Here is a 24710-nt window from a genome sequence, read left to right as displayed (position 1 = left end):
AGCGTCTGGTTGCTCCTCATTACACATCACAGACCAGCAGCGTCTGGTTGCTCCTCATTACACATCACAGACCAGCAAATATTATTTACATCATCAACATGTAAATCACTACAAAACGTATTGTAAGATCTCTTATACACTATATTAGGCCCAGCCTTTGGAACGTTGGTTTCCCTAGACATGGCCACTATATTGTGATCACTACATCCTATGGATTTGGATACTGCTTTAAATCAAATTTCTGCAGCCTTAGTATAGATGTGATCAGTACATGTTGATGATTTCATTCCTCTGCTGTTTGTAACTACCCTGGTAGGTTGACTGATAACCTGAACCAGGTTGCTGGTTTTGGGTCATTGATAAGTCATTGTCTCAACGCAGCCTTGAAATGTGTGAACAGAGTCCAGGAGCCAAGATAATTTGGATGGACTCTGTCATTCCTGTAGAATATCCTCTGTTTCCAGAAGGTGTCAAAGTTATCTTTAAAAGTGATTTCAACAGAGGTACAGTAATCTTTTAGCCAGGTGTGTAATGCCAGTAGTGTGCTGAATCTTTCACACCCATGGACCAACAATGGTAGTCGACCTGAAATGATTGTCGTTTGACCCCACATGGACTACGACAGCATCAGCTCCCGGCATCTGTCGTAGAGCGGTCGGAAGCAGTCTTGTAATGTTCTGTACTCGTGCTCCTGGGTAAGCACAGGGTTTTTGCTCGGGGAACCAAAATGTTTTTTACAATAGAGCTGCTGGTGCAATAGCTGAGGAGGTCAGAGGAATGTTGATCATGTTGTACTTTTGTATGAATAACTACTCTCGTAAGAAATAAATACCAAGCTGTTCATGCCTCAAGCTATCAGTGTGTGAGAACTTGATATAATCATGCTTGCAAGTAGTGTTTCTAATTAGAGGTTTCCCCAATAAGACGATCTTACCTCGAGGGCACACGTTCTGAGAGTATGAGAGATCCTTGTGGAGGAATCTTAGACAGCCCCTCTATGTCCATCCCAAAAAGTTCTCAGCTGATTCTTTCTTTTTTGTTTACTCCTATTTCCCGAAGATGAGTTGAAACGACTCCAGTCAGTAAGGACAACTTTTTGATTCATGAAACCAACTCTACTGCTTGCCCTTTACTTTACCTTCAGTGAAACTGCTATTTATCAACAGTTGATACTTTGCAATGATTTTATGTCAGTCTATGACATTAGCCACATTGACATACTACAGAGTAGTTCAGCATGTCCCATCAAAAACACAGAAGAGATGGGTCTGTGTGGGCCCCATCCCTATCTACTTGCCCACGCACGCTCTGACGTAAAACGTATCCCCACCCATATTTTAGCAAACCACCTTGCTTACGGAAATAATATGGCTGCCTCAGCGGAGACTATCCGACCGAAGTTAATTGCACACAATTTATCGAAAGAGCTATGAATAAGTATAGGAATCAGGGAGATACAAACGACGGGCTTGTTATTTGCACTTGTTGAGAAGGAGCTGCGAAAACTCCCTGACAACACACTGGCTGGCTTGAGAAGTTTGGAGTCTGCGCCTTGGTTAAAGTACCTGGGTCGGGATGCACTGCTGGAGATAAACTCTGCAGAACGGTGGACGCGGAAGTTTGACAAATAATTGAATACCAAAGGTTGGGTGGACATTTAGCCAAAACTTCATTAATGTTGTCACTATTGACTCAAACGAGACGACAACGTACTCAGTCATCGTTGGTTATTAGCAAGTTAGCTAGTTAGACAGATGTTGACTGTTCCGATGTGTGTTTCCAGGTTCTCGAACGCCATCTAGCAAGCAAGGCTAGCTCCACGGTTAGCTGTAACTAGCATTCCAACAAACAGTGTTGCACGAGCACTCTTGCATCTTCAAAGCTACTGAATAACATTCTTCAGTTGTCTGCAAACTAGCTCATTGAATGAGTGTTTAAACCTTTTATATTAGCCACTGGCTTTACCAGAAAGCTATCATCTAAGTAATGCGAACCAGTTAAGTTTCCCATGATTGCTCATCAAACACAGTTTAGCCCGTATTAGTGCCTTTTGTCATGTCTAAGTGTGGCCTGAAAAGCACGAGAGATGGCCACAGAGAGATATGACAGCAAAACGAGCTAAATGCCAATACGTTTGTTAAAGGGCACAATGAGAAAACATAATATCTAGTTATTGTTGTCTAGGAGGAAGTTGCCACAGGGCCATGTGCAGTATTGACATGATCACAACTGTTGTACAACATGTAGCCGGTATTTGACTAGGCAAGTGTTATATGACCAGTGTCTGCAGAGATATTGTATTGGGACGACCAGGATTGGTGCGGTTGCTAACTCTATGAACCATTTTACCAGATATGGAACTGAGGTTTCTCAGCTCAGCTGGTAAATGTAGGAATTGTGCCTTTTCTATGATTCTGTGTGGTTCCCCATCTTGATAGTGGCTTTCTCAGTTGTTCTCGAGTCCTCTTTACTTTTAAAGCAACCATGTCGATGGAGCACAGTAGTGGCTTAGGCCTGCATCATGTTATTTCATGCTGGATGAATGTAAGTCATCACGATTAGTCCTTGGATCAACATTAATGTCTTTTGATTGGGCCTCCAGTATTCTTCTGACTGCCTTCGTCGTACAAATAAAACCCACAAGTGCCATTAGAGACCTTCTCTAACAGTAACAGAAACAACCAAAGCAGTCAATGAATGATAAAGAGGGAGGAATTTGAGTAATAAGGACCAGCCTGCCCATTCGCCATTGCATTGACCTCCATCCAAAACTCCTGCATTGTTGTCAGTGGTGGGATGCAGAAGTGAGCATCTCCCGCCGCCTCCACTTTCCAGTCATCACCGCACCAGGAGAGACCAAACTGACTGAGGGAAATCGCACCACGGAGGGGGTTCCCTGCTCTCCATCTCCTACCCACCAGGTTCCCTACACCCAGGTGGTGAGAGAGCCCAGTTTGGTGACCCGGCTGCGGCCTGGCACCCTGCCCTTATGGGGCAGCAGCCGGGGAAATTTGTTGGGGACCAGAGGAGACCGAGTCTGCCAGCGCTGAATTTCATCAAGGGAGGGAAGAGGGAGTCATCACGGCATGGAGCCCATCACTGTAACGTCTTCGCTGTGCACGGTAAAAACACACTGTTTCTGTACCCAACCCCTACTTTGGTCATTAACAATATATTGTCTTTCTTTTCTCCCTGTCTTCTCTTCCGAATCTGCTTCTACTTACCTCTTCCTCATTCACAGTTCAGTAGAGTTTGGTCGTGATTGGTTTCATCATGCTTGTTCACCCCCAAGGTCAAGCTTTTTATGATCGTTGGGGATATAGGTTTCAGGGCTGTGATGAGGCAGGCACTGTTTTTAAGGGGCCTGCATGGAAGTTCCCTTCGCAATCATTTGACCGTGCTAGTATGCCCACACTATTGCTCAATCTTCTGTGGGCAGCATTATTGATTTGTGTGAGAGGGGTCGTGTGAGTGTTTGGTCATGGAGATTGATGAATAATATCCCACTGTGATGTCAATTGACATGGCAATTTATTTATATATTTTTTCATCACTGTACTCCAGTTATTGGTGGGTTGGACAGTTTTTGCGTTTCCTCAGCTTCTCAGATGAAGCTTACTGTAGTAGGCTAGTGGAGACAACCAACAGCAACAGGTGATATAAAGAGTAAATGGCCTGCTTTGACTGAAAGTCGGGCTGAGTTGACTGGAAACGCCCCAGGATATGCATCTCCTTGTTTTCACAGGGGCACTGTGTAAACATATTAAGCGTAAACATTTTCAGGGATTCTGTATGGAAAACTTTGATTTGGTAGCCTGTTTGTTGACAACATTCCCTTTTCAATCAGATTGCATGCCAGTGATACTGAATGTCTTTTAAATACAGCGATTGTCTCGGCAGGGATAGATAGTGGCAGAATTATTATAGATTTTGGCTCCTTCCTCCTGCAATGAGTCAGTCAGGTTACGAGGTGATGTGAGTCATGTTGTGAGAGGAGGGTGATGTCAGCACTCAGTCACTCACATCCATGTTGCTCTACCCGGGACGCCTTCGCTAGCTAGTGAGCTGCTAGCCTACGCAAAGCTTCTCACCAGGCCGGTTTAGACCTCCGCACACAGCCAGGGAGAGAGGCAGAGCAGGGCAAGCAAAGACCTGTCTCCCCCCTGCACCACTGTGTCACCACCCAAGAACATCAGAGTTGAGCTTCTAGAGAGTAATTGGAGTAGGTTGGTCTTCCCTACCTAATTTCCTCTAACTCCTGGTAATATTGCAATTCAGATAACAAGGAGTGGTTTAAAAGCCTGTCATTTGTTACCTGATCATTGCCGTAGTTCTGTATCGGCTATTGTTTTTCCTCTCAAGGGCGCTTGCACCAAGGCATGACGTCTGCCTGCTGGGAGATTTTTGCGGGGGTTCAGGAAGTGGAAATGCTGTGTAAATGTATCTAAAGGGCAGTTGAGATGCTCTGTTTTCTTTCCCTTTGTCCCCTCAAAAACAAGCCTGAAACAGGAAGGAGGAAAGAGGCGTGTGGTCTAGTATGGAGATTGTAGAGCAGAAAGGGAAGTGAGCAGAGTGAGGAGGCCATTCCCCCAGGTTCCTGACTGACTTTCCAGGTTATTGCCCTCTTGTGCTGCAAGCTAGTCTGACATGGTCCTCCTGCGTTTATCTTGGCCTCTTCCAGGATTCATGTCGACTAACATAAGAAATATACTGGCTGTTGTATATCTTTTATAGACCAACTAATGCACCTGCCATGGAAAAATCTAATGAGGCAGGCCTACTTGCCTGGTTTAGGTCAATGAGCCAGTGAGATAATAAACTTTCAAATGTTATAGACTTAGTGTAAAATACACTAAATTATAGGTAGCATGATCTAATTTGGAAGACTATTGCTTCTGATGATAGCCGGGATATACTTCTCCAGTCTCTCCATATGAGGAGCATTGGTTAGCCTACCCCCCTCTAGTGCAGGCTTGTTGTGAATATCACCCCCACTTCCTGGTGTCCTATGCCAGGGACCTGGGCTGTTCTAGCAGCTGCATTCATCATGTATGGCCCATGGAAGAGTCACCCATTGTTTTTTTCCCCCCCTGTCTTTTGTCTGGAACTCATGGAATCTGTGCAGTCTAGACATAAAATCTACCCCCTGATCCCTTTGGGTCCTGAAGACGGGGGCAGCAGGCGCCTCCTGGTAAGATTTGCCGCTCACTGCGGCCAGCTGTTTCGCCCCTGGTGGCCTGGTCCTGGTCACGTCGCCAAGCTCTAGAGACAGACGGCATTCTGATGTGTCAGAGGAAATAGGCCTATACTAGGCTACATTACTCTCTGTTACTGTTTTACTATCTGACTGTTTAGATGGATGATACGTAGACTATGACTCTTGATGTGATGTTGGGAACTCTGACTCTGAACGGTGAAGAGAATACTGGTCAAGGAAATGTAATTTTGTGATTCTAATGCTGGCATAAAGTTTTGACGCCTATTTTGATGGTTCTGGAATAGTTAGGCTAGCTGGTGGAACTTACCGGTAAGTAGATATTGATATTTCTCATGTCATCTGTTTCCATGTTGGAATGTCCCACTGCGGGGGTGGTTGAGGGGCCGTCTTGCCCCCCCCCCTACAGTCTGCACTGTCAATTCTCTGTAACGGCCTTTGTGCCCCCGCTTGAGCAACACCTCCTCGATTAGTCATTTTGACCACCTGGAAAGGAGTGGTCAGCAAAGCCAATTTAGTCCCTAGCTGATGACTGGCTAAAGCAGGTATGTCTGTGTGTAGACAGATGGTGAATCTCTCCTTTAGGTCAGCTTGACACGTCCCCTCTCTCTAGGGGGCTGTTCACAGCATGCAGGTGGTACCAACACTCTCTTATGGTCTCCTTTCCTTGTTTCCTATCCTCCATAACATTTGAGTTAAAAAATAATTCAAATGAGAGGTTTTGAAACAAATGTTGTCACAAGTAACGCGCTCTTTTGCACGTTTCACATTGAGTCCCAGTCCATATAGGTAGAGCTCAAGGCTCCACGGACCAAGGGTTCACACACCTTTAGCCTACATGTAGCCTAGTTTGAAGGCAGTGAATGAACACGGATACCCTTGCCAAATCTCTCATTTGGCTTTTCTCTGTTTTGCACTTCCTCCTCCATTCATAATGGGGTGTTTTGACATCTGGTGCATATCCTCTTCACCAGTGTTCTCTACACCAGTCTTATCTGTACACCAGTGTTCTCTACACCAGTCTTATCTGTACACCAGTCTTATCTGTACACCAGTGTTATCTGTACACCAGTGTTATCTGTACACCAGTGTTCTCTACACCAGTCTTATCTGTACACCAGTGTTATCTACACCAGTCTTATCTGTACACCAGTGTTATCTACACCAGTCTTATCTGTACACCAGTGTTCTCTACACCAGTCTTATCTGTACACCAGTGTTCTCTACACCAGTCTTATCTGTACACCAGTGTTATCTACACCAGTCTTATCTGTACACCAGTGTTATCTACACCAGTCTTATCTGTACACCAGTGTTATCTGTACACCAGTGTTCTCTGTACACCAGTGTTATCTGTACACCAGTGTTATCTGTACACCAGTGTTCTCTACACCAGTCTTATCTGTACACCAGTGTTCTCTACACCAGTGTTATCTGTACACCAGTGTTCTCTACACCAGTCTTATCTGTACACCAGTGTTCTCTACACCAGTGTTATCTGTACACCAGTGTTCTCTACACCAGTGTTCTCTACACCAGTCTTATCTGTACACCAGTGTTCTCTACACCAGTGTTATCTGTACACCAGTGTTCTCTGTACACCAGTGTTATCTGTACACCAGTGTTATCTGTACACCAGTGTTATCTGTACACCAGTGTTGTCTGTACACCAGTGTTGTCTGTACACCAGTGTTCTCTGTACACCAGTGTTATCTGTACACCAGTGTTATCTGTACACCAGTGTTATCTGTACACCAGTGTTATCTGTACACCAGTGTTATCTGTACACCAGTGTTCTCTGTACACCAGTGTTCTCTGTACACCAGTGTTCTCTGTACACCAGTGTTCTCTGTACACCAGTGTTCTCTGTACACCAGTGTTCTCTGTACACCAGTGTTATCTGTACACCAGTGTTCTCTACACCAGTCTTATCTGTACACCAGTGTTATCTGTACACCAGTGTTATCTGTACACCAGTGTTCTCTACACCAGTCTTATCTGTACACCAGTGTTCTCTACACCAGTCTTATCTGTACACCAGTGTTATCTACACCAGTCTTATCTGTACACCAGTGTTCTCTACACCAGTCTTATCTGTACACCAGTGTTCTCTGTACACCAGTGTTATCTGTACACCAGTGTTATCTGTACACCAGTGTTATCTGTACACCAGTGTTCTCTGTACACCAGTGATCTCTACACCAGTCTTATCTGTACACCAGTGTTATCTGTACACCAGTGTTCTCTGTACACCAGTGTTATCTGTACACCAGTGTTATCTGTACACCAGTGTTCTCTGTACACCAGTGTTCTCTGTACACCAGTGTTCTCTACACCAGTGTTCTCTACACCAGTCTTATCTGTACACCAGTGTTATCTACACCAGTCTTATCTGTACACCAGTGTTATCTACACCAGTCTTATCTGTACACCAGTGTTATCTACACCAGTCTTATCTGTACACCAGTGTTCTCTACACCAGTCTTATCTGTACACCAGTGTTATCTGTACACCCCATCCACCCCTCCTTTCTATTCATTCATTGGCCCAGTGTGAAGCATTTTGTGTGTTAAATAGTTAACCAATTAGCTACCCAGACTATCTACTCTTTTTGACTCTATGCAAACACACACTGGACACTACCCGCACACTCACACAAACTTACACACACACACTCATCACATACGCTGCTGCGGCTATTGCCTAGTTACTTTACCCCTACCTATGTTTACATATCTACCTAGATTTCCTTGTACCTCTGCACATCAACTCTGTACTGGTACCCTGTGTATATAGCCAAGCTATCATTGCTCATTGTGTATTTATTCCTCGTGTTAAATTTCATTCTGCATTCTGTATTCTGCATTGTTGGAAAGGGCCTGTAAGTAAGTATTTTACTGTTGCTCTACACCTGTTTTTTAACGAAGCTTGTGACAATAAAAATGTGATTAATGTTGCTCCAGAGGCAGCTAGAATAGTATTGCCTATTTTGCAGCGAGAGAGAGTTGAACATAGGGCAAGCCACAGCAGTGGAGTCAGGAATGTGACCTCCTGTGCATTCCTCTCTCAAATAGCTGGTGCAAACCCCCCCCTTCTCACTCTCTCATTTGCTAGCTTGGTCTTTCTCGCTCTCTCTTTTGCTCAGGCGCCTTTCTGTTCCTTGCTCTTACTTTCCTTTTGTCTCCCTCGCTTGCTCTTGTTTCATAGCAATTATAGACAGACATTGTTTTCTTGCTCAAATACCGTCAAGCGAACCACTGAGGCAATTGGTCCCAGTGGCAGAAACCGGTTTGGTGGCTATGGAGTTGAGGTTTGATCATGTAAGGTAACATGGGTTATGATAATTATGATAAACCAGGCCTAATCACTACGATAGCCAATCATTAGTGCGTGTGAATGAGTTGGCTAAAGGTCATGATAGTGACATATGAATTAGATGGGGGAACTTGAAAGACTGAGCTACTTTGCTAATGGGTTAGAGAAATGGCCAACAGTGATGGAATAAATACATTGTATACATTTTGCAGTGCATACACATGCTTTTATAATTGTCTGGGGTACTATTGTTAGTTACCTAATACAGGCTGTAGGGCAGATGGGTCTTTATCTAGCCTGAGGGCAAGGCTGAATCATCAGTGAACCTTTCATCGTAGAGGTATGTCGGCCGAGGTGTTTGTCGTTGTTATAAACACATTGTAAAAGGCTGGTTGATGATTGTTCAGATTCCCATAGTTTAGCCTAGGTCAATGGCTTGTACTTGTTTTGTTAGGTCATACTGTCCTCACCTTATTCTAACTCCAGGTAGGCTATACAACAACAGGCATGTATGTTGATGTTCCATTATGAACTTCATATCAACTGTGTGTTGTTGTGGTCACGTCTTCATAGTTCATTAATCTTATTTGGCATCATTTTCACTTTCTGCTCCTCCTCTGTGTGACTACTCTCTGGCGTAGGCGGGCTGGGTGAGGTGTGAGAGCAGGGGGGTGGAGTACCTCACCAGCAGCCTGGCTTCGGAGTTGAGGAATAAGTTTAAGCCTTGCGTGAAATGTGCTCAGGGGAGCGTGTTTCATCATCGCTGTGCTAACGGGCAGGGCAGCAGCGAGCCCTCTGGACGGCTTTTAAAACAACAACAGAATCCTGTGCAAAAAAACACTCATCAGCCCATCTCTGAGTCCGCCTCCTTCTGGTGCTCCTCCATTTTTCGGAGCAGACACGCTCTGAGTCGGGGCAGGAATGCACTGTGTGAGCTCTCTCACTCTGCCACCTTGCCTCCCCTCTGCCCTGGCCTAGGCCTGCAGCACAGCTGTTCTTTTCTCTATGGACAGCCTGTTACCTATGATGTGAATTCCATCTTGTGATAGAAATTCCATCCAGTCACAGCATGTTTAATCCTAATGCCTCTGTCCCCTATTGGAATGCTGGGGCCACAAATGTCCATTTTGCTCATGGCTTCCAATTTTTTAAATATATATATATTAAATAAATAAATAAAAGTTTGGGGTCACTTATATAATGTCCTTATTTTTGAAAGAAAATGGCATTTTTTTTGTCCATTTAAAATAACATCAAATTGAAATACAGTGTAGACATTGTTAATGTTGTAAATGACTATTATAGCTGGAAACGGCTGATTTATTTAAAAAAAATTGAATATCTAGATAGGCGTACAGAGTCCCATTATCAGCGGCAGGGTAGTCTAGTGGTTAGACCGTTGGACTAGTAACCGAAAGGTTGCAAGTTCAAATCCCTGAGCTGACAAGGTACAAATCTGTCGTTCTGCCCCTGAACAGGCAGTTAACCCACTGTTCCTAGGCCGTCATTGAAAATAAGATTTTGTTCTTAACTGACTTGCCTAGTTAAATAAAGGTAAATCAGCAACCATCACTCCTGTGTTCCAATGGCACGTTTTGTTAACTAATCCAAGTGAATAATTTTAAAAGGCTAATTGATCATTAGAAAACCCTTTTGCAATTATGTTAGCATAGCTGAAAACTGGCCCTCTTTAGACTAGTTGAGTATCTGGAGCATCAGCATTTATAGGTTTTTATTACAGGCTCAAAATGGCCAGAAACAACAACAACTTTCTTCTGAAACTCGTCAGTCTATTCTTGCTCTGAGAAATGAAGGTTATTCCATGTGAGAAATTGCCTAGAACCGGAAGATCTCTATTCTTCAGTTTCTCTGCTATTCTGGCTGCATCTGGATCCACTTAGACACAAAGAAAACCAATCAGTGGCTCCTCCGCTCTAGCTCCCCGTCTCCTAGCATATGCTAATAACCATTCTCTCTCTCTACCTCTGGACAGGCAGGCCCTCTCCCTCCCAGACCTAGAAACATCTGCAGGACATCTCATTGAGGTCGATAGCCTGTAAAAAAAGAGCTGAGGCATTTACTGCATGCGCCCTGTTTACTGCGTTTGGGCTAAGTGTATACAACTGGCCTCGTTTAGACTGAACTGAGTCTGCAGCCACTACCATGTATTATTTTATGTAGATGGGCCTCATAGCCGTTAACAGGGTATCTATGGTCACCAAATGGAAGATAGACCCAGGCGTGGTCAGTTCTGTCACAGAACTGTCTCTCCCTCTTCCCGTCTCTCCCCACCCACACAGGTGCACACCCACCCACCACCTCCTTACGCATCAGTTAGGCGTTTCTGTTCTTCACCTTCCTAACATATTGGAATATCAAATGTTGCTCCATTGCCAGTTGTCTGGGTCAAATTATGATTTTTGTAAAATTGTGAAAACTACTGATTTACTTGTGCCTTAATGTATTATACTTAGGCAGAAATCTTACTGCCATTTACTTTCTGTTCATATTCTTATTTCTTATTGTTGTAGCATTGTGGAGAAGGAACCTGCAAGAAAGCATGTTGTTGTACGATATATACCATGTGTATCAGGTACACACGCCTAATAAAACTTGAAAGACACCCACACCCATGTTGTCACATTACTAATATTGGGATACTAGGAAGTAAGGGGGGAAAAAGGAAACAAAATATGAAGTGAGCATCATTTTTAAGGAATACATTCGTAATGTTGGTAAAAACTGACTTGTGTTGTCACCCAGTCACATTTGTTTATTTTGATGTAGCACACAATATTTGACAAAAGTAGGTTTTAAAGGACCATGGAGTTGTCTGCTTCGTATTTTCTTTTTTGGTATCGTAAAATCTCAATGCTGATATCGTGACGGCGTCTTGTTGCATTCCGTGGTGTAACCGTATTTGTCTGATAGCCCTCTCTCTCCTACTCCGGATTGTTTTTCACCCCCTTATTGCATCAGGTGATTCATCGTTCATAAATACAAGTGACCCTTTTGGGATCCATAAGACTTGGCCGGGTTACACTAGCCACCACTCCCTACAGTGGGAAAGGAATATGTTGGCCAGTCCTTAGACTCCACTACTCAAAACATTTCAATTATGGCGTTGTTTCTGACTATCAAAGAGGCCTTTTTGGGCTTGTGAGTATGTCTGTCTGTGAGTTTTCTAAATCCTATTCCTGTGTTTGTGTATACACAAGTGTACTGCATCGCCCTCTGTTTGTACTGCATCGCCCTCTGCTCGTACTGCCTCGTGTGCATGCATTTGCCTCGTGTGTGTGTGTGTGTGTGTGTGCCTTGTGTGAATCTGCCTCTTGTGCCTCAAGTTTATTTTTAAAAATGTAATCTTCATTTAACTAGGCAAGTCAGTTAAGAACAAATTCTTATTTTCAATGACGGCCTACTGGGGAACAGTGGGTAAACTGCCTTCAGGGGCAAAACAACAGATTTTTACCATGTCAGCTCGGGGATTGCGTGCATCTGCCTCGTGTGTGTGTGCATGCATCTGCCTCGTGTGTGTGTGTGCATGCATCTGCCTCGTGTGTGTGTGTGCATGCATCTGCCTCGTGTGTGTGTGTGTGTGTGTGTGTGTGCATGCATCTGCCTCGTGTGTGTGTGTGTGCATGCATCTGCCTGTGTGTGTGTGTGTGCATGCATCTGCCTCGTGTGTGTGTGTGTGTGTGCATGCATCTGCCTGTGTGTGTGTGTGTGTGTGCATGCATCTGCCTCGTGTGTGTGTGTGTGTGTGCATGCATCTGCCTCGTGTGTGTGTGTGTGTGTGTGCATGCATCTGTGTGTGTGTGTGTGTGTGTGTGTGTGCATGCATCTGCGTGTCGTGTGTGTGTGTGTGTGTGCATGCATCTGCCTCGTGTGTGTGGTGTGTGTGTGTGCATGCATCTGCCTCGTGTGTGTGTGTGTGTGTGTGCATGCATCTGCCTCGTGTGTGTGTGTGTGTGTGCATGCATCTGCCTCGTGTGTGTGTGTGTGCGTGCATCTGCCGTGTGTGTGTGTGTGTGTGCGTGCATCTGCCGTGTGTGTGTGTGTGTGTGTGCGTGCGTGCATCTGCCTGTGTGTGTGTGTGCGTGCGTGCATCTGCCTCGTGTGTGTGTGTGTGCGTGCGTGCATCTGCCTCGTGTGTGTGTGTGCGTGCGTGCATCTGCCTCGTGTGTGTGTGTGCGTGCATCTGCCTCGTGTGTGTGTGTGTGCGTGCGTGCATCTGCCTCGTGTGCGTGCGTGCGTGCATCTGCCTCGTGTGCGTGCGTGCGTGCATCTGCCTCGTGTGCGTGCGTGCGTGCATCTGCCTCGTGTGCGTGCGTGCGTGCATCTGCCTCGTGTGCGTGCGTGCGTGCATCTGCCTCGTGTGTGCGTGTGTGCGTGTGCGTGCATCTGCCTGTGTGTGTGTGTGTGTGTGTGTGTGTGTGTGTGCATCTGCCTCGTGTGCGTGCGTGCATCTGCCTCGTGTGTGTGTGTGTGTGCGTGCATCTGCCTCGTGTGTGTGTGTGTGTGTGTGCGTGCGTGCATCTGCCTCGTGTGTGTGTGTGTGCGTGCGTGCATCTGCCTCGTGTGTGTGTGTGCGTGCGTGCATCTGCCTCGTGTGTGTGTGTGTGCGTGCGTGCATCTGCCTCGTGTGTGTGTGTGCGTGCGTGTGCGTGCATCTGCCTCGTGCGTGCATCTGCCTCGTGTGTGTGTGTGTGTGTGTGCGTGCGCATCTGCCTCGTGTGTGCGTTGAAACATTTCAACTGCTTTCACCGTCTCGGCATTCCAGCTTGCGATGTGGAGATTAGCACAGGTGATGCTTCCTTGCCATGGCGCCCCCTCAGTATTTCCCTGATGACAAAGAAGAAAAGAGCCATCACATCATAAAAGGCCCCATCCACCAATCACATGGGATCAGTCTTTCAGCTCTGCTCTGTAGGTGGTCTGGGCTGCCTGTATCAAAGGGCCAATGGAGCAATGCTGACAGATCCTGTTTTGGCAACAGGTCTCCTACTAGATCTTAACTCCGAGGCAATGATGGCTAAAGGGCGAGGCAAGGAGGGGAGTAGCAGTGGTGATATGTAGTCATCAAGTCATCGGTGCGGAGGCAGATATGCATGACACGCACAAGCCATTGATTTTTCATCCCTGTTGTCTTAAACCCTACCCAAAAACCTTACACCCGGGCCCTAGCCTGAGTGGCCCATCTCCCACCACAGCTGTGCCATACTGATGGGATATGTGGAACCCAAAACCCCTCTCCTCATCCCCAGGCCTGCAAGGCCGAGACACCCAGGCTGCGTTCTCCAGTGACCCTGAGTAAACACACACGCCTGGTTCCTCACTGTCTGACTGACCGAGGGAGGCTGAGGGAGTAACCAGGTCAGGCACAGCGATGGAATGAGGAGCCTAGTATGGTGTAATAACACTACAAATGCTGATATGAACTACAGCAGGGCGCCTCTTTCTCTAATTAGTATTCTGGGTGTAATACCTCAGGTTCCCGCACTAAGATGGGCAGGACCAGTGCCAAGCTTTGCATTGCTGACATTTGTGACATTGTTAGACAGTCTGCTGGTACATGCGAGACGTTTGTGTTTAATGTTCAGCTTAGGTTACTTTCATCTTGTGTTTGAGGGAGACTCTAAGATGACTTGTTGATAAACTGACTGATTCCCTCGCTCTTAGCCCCATGTCTGGAAGTGACTATAGGACAGTAGACAGAATGCTGCCAGGATTATAGACAGTGCCTTCAGATTGTATTCACAACCCTTTCCACATTTTGTTGTTACAGCCTGAATTAAAAATGTATTACTTAAAAAAACAATTTAATACACAATACCCCATAATGTCGAAGTGGAATTATGTTTTATATATATATATATATATATATATATATATTTTTTTTTTTACAAATTAGTCTTCAACTTGTCCTTTAGGTTAGTATTATGGAGTAATAACTATGTTGTTGATCCATACTTTTTTCCACATAAATATAACTCTAACTGTTTAAAAGTCACCATTGGCCTCATGGGGAAATCCCTGAGCGATTTCTTTCCTTTCCGGCAACTAAGTTAGGAAGGATGCCTGTATCTTTGTAGTGGCTGAGTCTATTGATCCACCATCCAATGTGTAATTAATAACTTCACCATGCTTAAAGGGATATTCAATGTCTGCTTTTTACCAATAGGTGCCCTTCTTTGCGAGGCATTGGAAAACCTCCCTGGTCTTTGTGGGTGAATCTGTGTTTGTAATGATCTGCTCGACTGAGGGACCTTACAGACCTGTACAGATATGAGGTAGTTATTCAAAAATCATGTAGAACACTATTATTGCACACGGTTTGTCCATACAACGTATTATGTGACTTGTTTAGCACATTTTTACTCCTGAAGTTATTTCTGCTTGCCATAACAAAGGGGCTGAATACTTATTGACTCAAGACATTTCAGCTTTTCATTTTTGATTAATTTGTGATCATTTACAAAAACATAATTCCACTTTGATATGATGGGATATTGTGTGTAGGCCAGTGACAAACAAAATCCAAATGTAATCTATTTTAAATGCAGGCTTTAACATAACTACATTTTGGAAAAGTCGAGTTGTGAATACTTCTGAAGGGACTTGAGGAAGTAGAATGAGGAATATCTGTATTTAATTTTAGATACATTTGCTAAATTATCCACACAAAAAAAAATCACGGTCATTAGGGAGTATTGTGTGTAGATGGGTGAGAGAAAATCTATTTAATCAATTTTGAATTCAGGCTGTAACTTAATGTGGAGTAAGTCAAGGGGTATGAATACTTTCTGAAGGCACTGTAGATCTTTATTGCCTGGCCATACCGGTGTGTCTGTTGTGTTGGAAACATCATTATTTCCTCTTCAATTTATTGGTAATGTCTACCTACAGTATCACCACTCTACTACCCATCTGAGGCGGCCTTTTACTCCTATTTATGGTCTTTCATGGTCCTTCATACCAGATGATTCATACTCGTCCATGTTAGTCAATGTCATAGCAGCTGTAATTACCAATGCAAATGCATTCCTAGGTGACTCACGAGGGGCAAGTGTCAAATTACAGTCAAAGCGACAACTATGGTCTGAATAATTTCCTTGTCCCATGTAATCACAAAGCTCTGCAAGGGTTTTTGTCAATACTAAAATGTTGTCTGAAAGGAGTTTCCTTCACGTTGCTTTGTTTCGTCCCCATCTCTCCTGTGCTGGAGGGGTTGGAAAAGGGGAGCAATGAACGTGGCAAAATAGGAAAAGTCCCGAAAATCATCCTGTGTATGTCGGCTAACTGTTAACACACAGAGAGACGGATTATATAAAACGCAATGGATTCATTCTCATTTGAGCTCATGGCCAAACAATGCGCTTCATGTTTCTCCATCTGCAACCTTTTTCCCCCTTGTTTTTGTTTTTTACAGCCTCTCCATCTCTCCTCATCCCCTCCGTGACTGCGGTGAGTTAATGGAGTTTTGGGGAGATTGAGGAAGCAGGTGCGTTTCTATTTGATTTGTGTGCTGGCGAGATGACACGTTTGCCATGCCAGGCTGAGAGGATGTATGGCCTGGTGGCATGTGACTGGATGCTCTGGAAACTTTGGTCATTTCTAAGTCTCACAGCATGTGTCAGGATGCCCTATAGCAGGGGTTCTCAAACCTTTTGGAGCTGGGTCCTCTCTTGTGATAGCAAATTCATCAGGAACCCACTCATAATCAGAATACAATATTGAGTGATGTAAAAATAGCATGCCAGGGGTTTTACTATGACTTTGGCAGTGCATGGCCGGACAAACAGTCGGGACCTGGGAAGGAACATTTTAAAGGCCCATCTCTTCGTATTGGAGAACATTTAGCAGGTTTCAAGTTCATTTCCTGTAATTTTACACATTTTGTCATGGAGCAGAAGTTTTGGGTTGTTGCAGCCTTAAAGCTAATATCCTGCAATTTTGCCATGAGGCAGAGAGAGAACTTTGCAGTTTTAAAGCTTAACTTACAATGTGTTTATGTAAATGAATAAAAAAATACAAATAGTTATGAGTTAAAGTGGAAGTACTGTGGATACCAATATCCCTGTGAGTCTCCCAGGCCAATGTTGCCCAGGGTTAAGAACAAATTGTAGATGAATAATATGACATTGTGTTACACACTTCAAAAGTATTCCATGGATCCCTTGGCCAAAGGTCGTTTAATCTGTTGGTAATATTCAATAGCGGAACTCGTTTTGAGAACCTATGCCCTATAGATGCCCTGATGTCACCCCCCTCCATGCCCTACATTAGTCCTACAGTTAAGATACAGTAATTGGAATGACAAAGTTGACCAACACAAACTCTTGATGCTTTTGGATTCACAAGACTGTGGACATTGCATACCCATGATTGATTACAATAAATTTGTTTTAGTCAATGATATATTTGGCCTTGAAGTGGGAAAATACTTTTGTCTTTTTTTTTCAGGACAGTTTAAAAAAAATGTTACCACCCACCAGCATGGCATTGTTTATTAATCAGAAACACTTGCAAAGTTCTTCCTCTTCAGAGTCGCGACTGAGCTGAGCCAAACAGCTTTATTTTACACTGCCCTTTTTTACCAGAACATTTCAATAATCCATTGGATAATTTGTAAATATTCACTTATTTTATAGCTAGTCTATATTTAAAAAAAAAAAAAAAAAGTATACATCTGACCATTTTATAATTAATAATTGCATGATATGTTGTTTTTTGCAACCCTGCTCTGAAAGGTTTTGACCACTAGTCTTGCTTCACTGCTTTGATTGGTGCAGCTAGAAACCACAAGTGTCTATCCTATAATGAACAGGCACCTGCGAAGAAAATTCAAGGAAGTTGTTTATCTATTTTGTTGTGCTCTTATATTTGTATTGGTCTTTCATGTTTGATGTGCTCAGGGTGTTGTTAAGTCTCATTTGCGGTGTGAATCATGACGAGCAAAGTCATTTGCAGCCTATCATTTCACTTTCCCTATGAGAAGCATATTTGGCTTTGCTGTACCGAAGCCTGCCAGCAGCCCACCTGAAAAAAGGTATCACCGTGTCTATTACAACGTAGAAAAACAGATGTCTCTTATGGAAGATGCCAACTCTTTGGCGATAACAGTAGATGGCAAAGTCAAAGATGCTGGTTTCCATATGTGGCAAAGTTTTCCCTAAATGCTTATGACCAATCCAGAACCAGCCAAGCCAGCTGGCTAATCTTTTGAATACACTGTAGTAAAAAATAAAATACAAACAGAAACAGAACATCAGCTAGCTAGATAAGGTTAGTATGCTGCTAGCTACAATGACAGCTGCCAGTTGCCCATGTGTTTCTCCACTCCATGTGGAAATCATCGCAATGTTCTTTCCCATCCCCAATTTGTGAATATGTGTAAGTAGTAGGGCTATGACGATACCACTATTGCGCAAATTGTTTTCCATGGCAAAAATGAACTCTTTGGTCATTTAAAAACTAGCTGTATGTAAGAGTGTGCTATAGCTTAGAAAATAATACATGTGACTCTAGATGACAACATAAGGATGTTTAACAACCATTAGGGCTGTTTTCCTAAAGAAGATAAATCCGCTTTGTGTTTTGCTTCCTTGGTACGACACTAACGAGTATCGCGAAACTGGTACCTTCCTGGAACCTAAACAAGCGTTTCCGCTCTAGGGCAGGAGTTGCATCCAAATAGGGGTGGCATTGTCCTCTGGTGGGTGCTTTTTTTTAATGTTCAAGAGTTTTAAGTATGGATTTCCATCCGATCTGAGGACCTCATAGAATGTTAGGCTGTAGTTACATGATGCAACTTCCACACAATTTTAGTTGCAGTTGCAACTGACATGTCAAGCAACTTTGCTGTTAGATGACGCTACTTAAAACTTCCTGCGACTCAGAGGGACACTAGCGTCCCATTTCGAAAACTTCCGGTGAAATTGCAGAGCACCAAATTCAAATTAAATTACTATAAATATTAAACTTTCATGAAATCACAAGTGCAATACATCAAAATAAAGCTGAACTTGTTGTTAATCCAGCCACTGTATCAGATTTCAAAAAGGCTTTACGGCGAAAGCAAACCATGCGATTATCTGCGGACAGCGCCCAGCGCACAAATGCATAACAAATCATTTTCAACCAGGGAGTTGCGAAAGTCAGAAATAACAATATAATATATGCCTTACCTTTGAAGATCTTGTTCTGTTGGCACTCCAAAAGGTCACAGTTACATTACAAATGGTCCTTTTGTTCGATAATGTCCTTTTTATATCCATAAAAACTCAGTTTAGCTGGCGTGCTTCAGTCAATAATCCACTCGGTTTCCCTCCTTCAAAATGCATACAAAATGTATCCCAAACGTTACCAATAAACTTATCCTATAAACTTAAATCAATCAACGTTTATAACGAAACCTTAGGTACCCTAATATGTAAATAACTATAACATTTATGACGGAGAATCGTTATTGTCTTTACCGGAGAAAAATACCAAAGAACGCACTCTCATTAACACGCTTAGAAACACTACAGCCAAAATGGGAGCCACCTAGAAAACCTACAATTTCTGGCTCATTTCTCCAAAAACCAGCCTGAAACTCTTTCTAAAGACTGACATTTAGTGGAAGCCCTAGGAACTGCAATCGGGCACGATTTGGGCATATTATGAGAGTGCCAGCCATTGAAATCAGTGGTAGGATAAAACATTTTGGGGAGGGGATGGTTTGTCCTCGTGTTTTCGCCTGCCATTTCAGTTCTGTTACACTCACAGATATTATTTTAACAGTTTTATAAGTGTGTTTTCTATCCAGATCGTCCAATTATATGCATATCCTAGCTTCTGGGCCTGAGTAGCAGGCAGATTACTTTGGGCACGCTTTTCATCCGGACGTCAAAATACCACCCACAATCCCAAAGAAGTTAAATGCAATTTTAAAATTGACAATCAAATTGAAGCTGCTTCTGTCATATTGTTTGAGAATTCTAAACTCAGCACATGTCATCTGATGCTTTACATTATTTGTTTATCCAACTGTTTCGTTATTGTATTTGGGGGTAGAAGCTTTTAAGGAGCCTTTTGGACCTAGACTTGGCGCTCCGGTCCCGTTTGCCGTGCGGTAGCAGACAGTGCAGTCTATGACTTGGGTCTTTGACAATTTTTGGGCCTTCCTCTGACACTGCCTAGTGTATATATGTCCTGGATGGCAGGAAGCTTGGCCCCAGTGATGTACTGAGCCGTTCGCACTACCCTCTGTGTAGCACCTTGCGGTTGGATGCCGAGCAGTTGCCATACCAGGTGGTGATGCAACCGGTCAGGATGCTCTTGATGGTGCAGCTGTATAACTTTTTGAGGATCTGGGGACCCATGCCACAGATTTCCAGTCTCCTGAGGGGGAAAGGGTGTTGGTGATGTTCACACCAAGGAACTTAACTCTCGACCCCGCTCCACTACAGTCTTATCGATGTTAGTGGGCCCTCCCTTTCCTGTAGTCCACGATCATCTCGTTTTTCTTGCTCACATTGAGGGATAGGTTGTTGTTCTGGGACCACACTGCTAGCTCTCTGATCTCCCTATAGGCTGTCTCATTTTTGTCAGTGATCAGGTCTACCAATGGTGTTGGAGTTGTGCTTGGCCACACAATTGTGGGTGTACAGGGAGTACAGGAGGGGACGAAGTACATACCCCTGAGAGGCCCTAATGTTGAGGATCAATATGTCAGATTTGTTGTTGCCTACGCTTCCCGGTCACCTAATCATCCCCAGCTTACAATTTCCTCAATCACCCCCCCCCTCATCTCCCCTGTAACTATTCCCCTGGTTGTTGCTGTAAATGAGAATGTGTTCTCAGTCAACTTAACTGGTAAAATAAGTGTTAAATAAATAAAATATAACCTTACCTCCTAGGGGTGGGAAGTCCAGGATCCAGTTGCAGAGGGAGGTGTTTAGTTTCAGGGTTCTTAGCTTAGTGATGAGCTTTGTTGGCACTATGATGTTGGAACGCTGAGCTGTTGTCAATGAAAAGCATTCTCACATAGGTGTTCCTTTTGTCCAGGTGGGAAAGGGCAGTGTGGAGTGCGATTACGTCATCTGTTCGGGCAGTATACGAATTGGAGTGGGTCTAGGGTTTCTGGAATGATGGTGTTGTGAGCCATGACCAGCCTTTCAAAGCACTTCATGGCTACCGAATGCTACGGGCGGTAGTCATTTTGGCAGGTTACCTTCGCATTCTTGGGCAAAGGGACTATGGTGGTCTGCTTGAAACATGTAGATATTACAGACTCTGTCAGAGAGAGGTTGAAAGTGTCTGAAGATACTTACCAGTTGGTCAGCGCATGCTCGGAGTACACATCCTGGTAATCCGTGTGGCCTTATGAATGTTGACCTGTTTAAATGTCTTGCTCACATCGGCTACGGAGAGTGTGATCACACACCCAGAACAGCTGGTGCTCTCATGCATGCCTCAGTGTTGCTTGCCTCGAAGAGATCATAAAAGGCATTTAGCTTGTCTGGTAGGCTTGTGTCACTGGGCAGCTCGTGGCTGGTCTTCCCTTTTGTAGTCCATAATAGTTTGCAAGCTCTGCCACATCCAACGAGTGTCAGAGAGATTTGTATGCTTCTCTGTGTGTGGAGTAAAGGGGGTTGCACATGTGACATGCTGGTGGGAGTTAGGTTAAACTGATATAAGTTTGCCTGCATTAAAGTCCCTGGCTACTAGGAGTGGCGCTTCTGGATGAGGATTTTCTTGTTTGCTTATGGCCTTATACAGCTCGTTGAGTGCAGTCTTAGTGCCAGCATCTGTTTGTGGTGATAAATAGACCGCTATGAATAATATAGATGACAACTCTCTTGCTAGATAGTGTGGTCTACAGTTTGTTTTCCAGTGATTGCACGTTGGCCAATAGAACTGATGATAGAGGAGATTTACTCACTCGCCTCAGAGTCCTCACAAGGCACCCCGACCTTCTCCCTCTGTATTTCCGCCTTTTCTTCCTGTGAATGACGGGGATTTGTGCCTGGTCTCCGGAAAGCAGTATACCTTTCGCGGTGGATTCATTAAAGAATAAGTATTTGTCCAGTTCGAGGTGAGTAAACGCTGTTCTGATGTCCAGAAGTTATTTTTGGCCGTAAGAGACGGTAGCAGCAACTTTATGTACTAAATAAGTTACAAACAATTCGGGAAAAACAAACAAAATAGAACAGTTTTTAAGTAGCCCGTAAAACTGCAGCCATCCCCTCCGGTGCCATTATGGACCATCTCCTTTGCGTAGAGTTGATCAGGCTCTTGATTGTGGCCTGGGGAATGTTGTCCCACTCCCCTTCAATGGCTGTGCGATGTTGCTGGATATTGGTGGGAAATGGAAGACGCTGTCATACGTGTAGATCCAGAGCATCCCAGACATGCTCAATGGGTGGCATGTCTGGTGAGTATGCCGGCCATGGAAGAACTGGGACATTTTCAGCTTCCAGGAAATGTGTACAGATCCTTATGACGTGGGGCTGTGCATTATCATGCTGAAACATGAGGTAATGGCAGTGGATGAATTGCATGACAACGGGCCTCAGGATCTCGGCACGATATTTCTATGCATTCAAATTCCCATCGATAAATTGCAATTATTGACGACAAGCATGCAGATGAGCTTCCCCGAGATGGTGTCTGACAGTTTGTGCAGAAATTCTTTGGTTGTACAAATCCGCAGTTTCATCAGCTGTCCGGGTGGCTGGTCTTGGATGATCCCAACGGTGAAGAAGAGAATATGGAGTTCCTGGGCTGGCATGGTTATACATGCTCTGCGGTTGTGAGGCCGGTTGAATGTACTGCCAAATTCTCTAAAATGACATTGGAGGTGGCTTACGATAGAGAAATTAACATTAGATTCTCTGGCAACAGCTTTGGTGGACATTCCTGCAGTCAGCATGTGAATTGCACACTCCTTCAACTTGAGACATCTGTGGCATTGTGTGTGACAACTGCACATTTCAGTGGCCTTTTATTGTCCCCAGCACAAGGTGCACCTGTGTAATGAGCATGCTGTTTAATCAGCTTCTTGATTTGCCACTCCTGTCAGGTGGATGGATTATTTTGGCAAAGGAGAAATGCTCACTAACAGGGATATAAACAAATTTGTGCACCAAATTTGAGAGAAGTAAGCTTTTTTGTGCATATGTGACATTTCTGGGAAGTCATGGGACTAACACTTTACATGTTGCCTTTTTATATTTTTGTCCAGTGTAGCCATCACTGTTTGATCAAGCTCTCTTGCTCCTTAGCTAGCAACGAGTTTACAAGCTAGCAACAATTTTTAGCTAGTCCAGTTCATGTTGAAAGTGTTAGTTTATTGACTTCAGAACCATGTACATAACACCTTTACTGGTCTTGATGCCAGTATTTACTTCAGCTCCCGTTTGGGTAATGTCTCTTCTGGCCACCTTGATCATGGTTCCTGCAGTACTGACAGCTGTGTTGTTGACATGACAACTCGGCCAGAGTTCCTAACCTTTGAAATGGATCATGTGACAAAGCATTCGTTTTTAATTGGCTGTTGATTGGCTGTTGCAAACTCGAAATATTTCAGCTGGATGCATCCGAGTTGCAGATTAATTGCAGGCTTATTACAGTTTTCACCAATCAAGAAGCAACTCGGTTACAAGCCACAAAATTTCTGTGCAAGTTGCGTTGTGTAACTGCAGCCTTAGACTTTTTTTGGCAGTAAACATACAGTTGAAGTCTTTCCCAAGTTTTTCACAATTCCTGACATTTAATCCTAAAAATAAAAGTAAAAATTCCCTGTCTTAGGTCAGTTAGGATCACCACTTTATTTTAAGAATGTGAAATGTCAGAATAATAGTAGAAAGAACGATTTACTTCATCTTTTATTACTTTCATCACATTAGCAGTGGGTCAGAAGTTTACATACACTCAATTAGTATTTGGTAGCATTGTCTTTAAATTGTTTAACTTGGGTCAAACGGTTCGGGTAGCCTTGCACAAGCTTCCCACAATAAGTTTGGGTGAATTTTGGCCCGTTCCTCCTGACAGAGCTGGTGTAACTGAGTCAGGTTTGTAGGCCTCCTTGCTCGCACACGCTTTTTCAGGGATGGTGTTCTTCGGCTTGCAAGCATCCCCCTTTTTCCTCTACATAACAATGGTCATTATGGCAAAAGTTTTATTTTGTTTCATCAGACCAGAGGACATTTCTCCAAAAAGTACGATCTTTGTTCCCATGTGCAGTTGCAAACTGTAGTCTGGCTTTTTTAATGGTGGTTTTGGAGCAGTGGCTTCTTCCTTGCTGAGCGACCTCTCAGGTTCTGTCGATATAGGACTCGTTTTACTATGGATATGGATACTTTTGTACCTGTTTCCTCCAGCATCTTCACAACAGCCTTTGCTGTTGTTCTGGGATTGATTTGCATTTTTCGCACCAATGTACCTTCATCTCTAGGAGACAGAATGCTTCTCCTTCCTGAGCGGTAGGACAGCTGCGTGGTCCCATGGTGTTTATACTTGCGTACTATTGTTTGTACAGATGAATGTGGTACCTTCAGGCCTTTGGAAATTGCTCCCAAGGATGAACCAGACTTGTGGAGGTCTACAATTTTTGCAACTGGATCCTGGAGGTCTTGGCTGATTTCTTTTGATTTTCCCATGATTCCAAGCAAAGAGGCACTGAGTTTGAAGGTAGACTTTGAAATACATCCACAAGTACACCTCCAATTGACTCAAATGATGTCAATTAGCCTATCAGAAGCTTCTAAAGCCATGACATCATTTTCTGCAATTTTCCAAGCTGTTTAAAGGCACAGTCAACTTAGTGTATGTGAACTTCTGACCCGCTGGAATTGTGATACAGGGAGTTAGTTATAAGTGTAATAATCTGTCTGTAAACAATTGTTGGAAAAATGACTTGTGTCGTGCACAAAGTAGATGTCCTAACCGACTTGCCAAAACTATAGTTTGTTAACAAGATATTTGTGGAGTGGTTGAAAAACAAGTTTTAATGACTCCAACCTAAGTGTATGTAAACTTCTGACTTCAACTGTCAGTCCCGAAATGATTATCAATGGCTCGATTGGAGAATTCTATTTTTTAATTTTATTTTTTATTTCACCTTTATTTAACCAGGTAGGCCAGTTGAGAACAAGTTTTAATGTACAACTGCAACCTGGCCAAGATAACG

General features: G+C 43.8%; 1 protein-coding gene across 1 annotated transcript in view; it reads left to right on the top strand.

Moving 5' to 3' along the window:
• Positions 1–1339: 1339 nt before the first annotated feature.
• LOC112230988 (tyrosine-protein kinase ABL1) overlaps positions 1340–24710 on the top strand; it is a 50959-nt gene continuing 27588 nt past the window's right edge. The window contains exon 1 of the mRNA XM_024397452.2: positions 1340–3122. Within this exon, the coding sequence (XP_024253220.1) occupies positions 2990–3122 (133 nt within the window). The 5' untranslated portion in view covers positions 1340–2989. The remainder of the gene's footprint in view (positions 3123–24710) is intronic.

This window comes from Oncorhynchus tshawytscha, linkage group LG33 (assembly GCF_018296145.1).
Source record: "Oncorhynchus tshawytscha isolate Ot180627B linkage group LG33, Otsh_v2.0, whole genome shotgun sequence".
In the NCBI taxonomy this organism is placed as follows: domain Eukaryota; kingdom Metazoa; phylum Chordata; class Actinopteri; order Salmoniformes; family Salmonidae; genus Oncorhynchus; species Oncorhynchus tshawytscha.
This window is presented reverse-complemented; position numbering and strand designations above follow the sequence as displayed.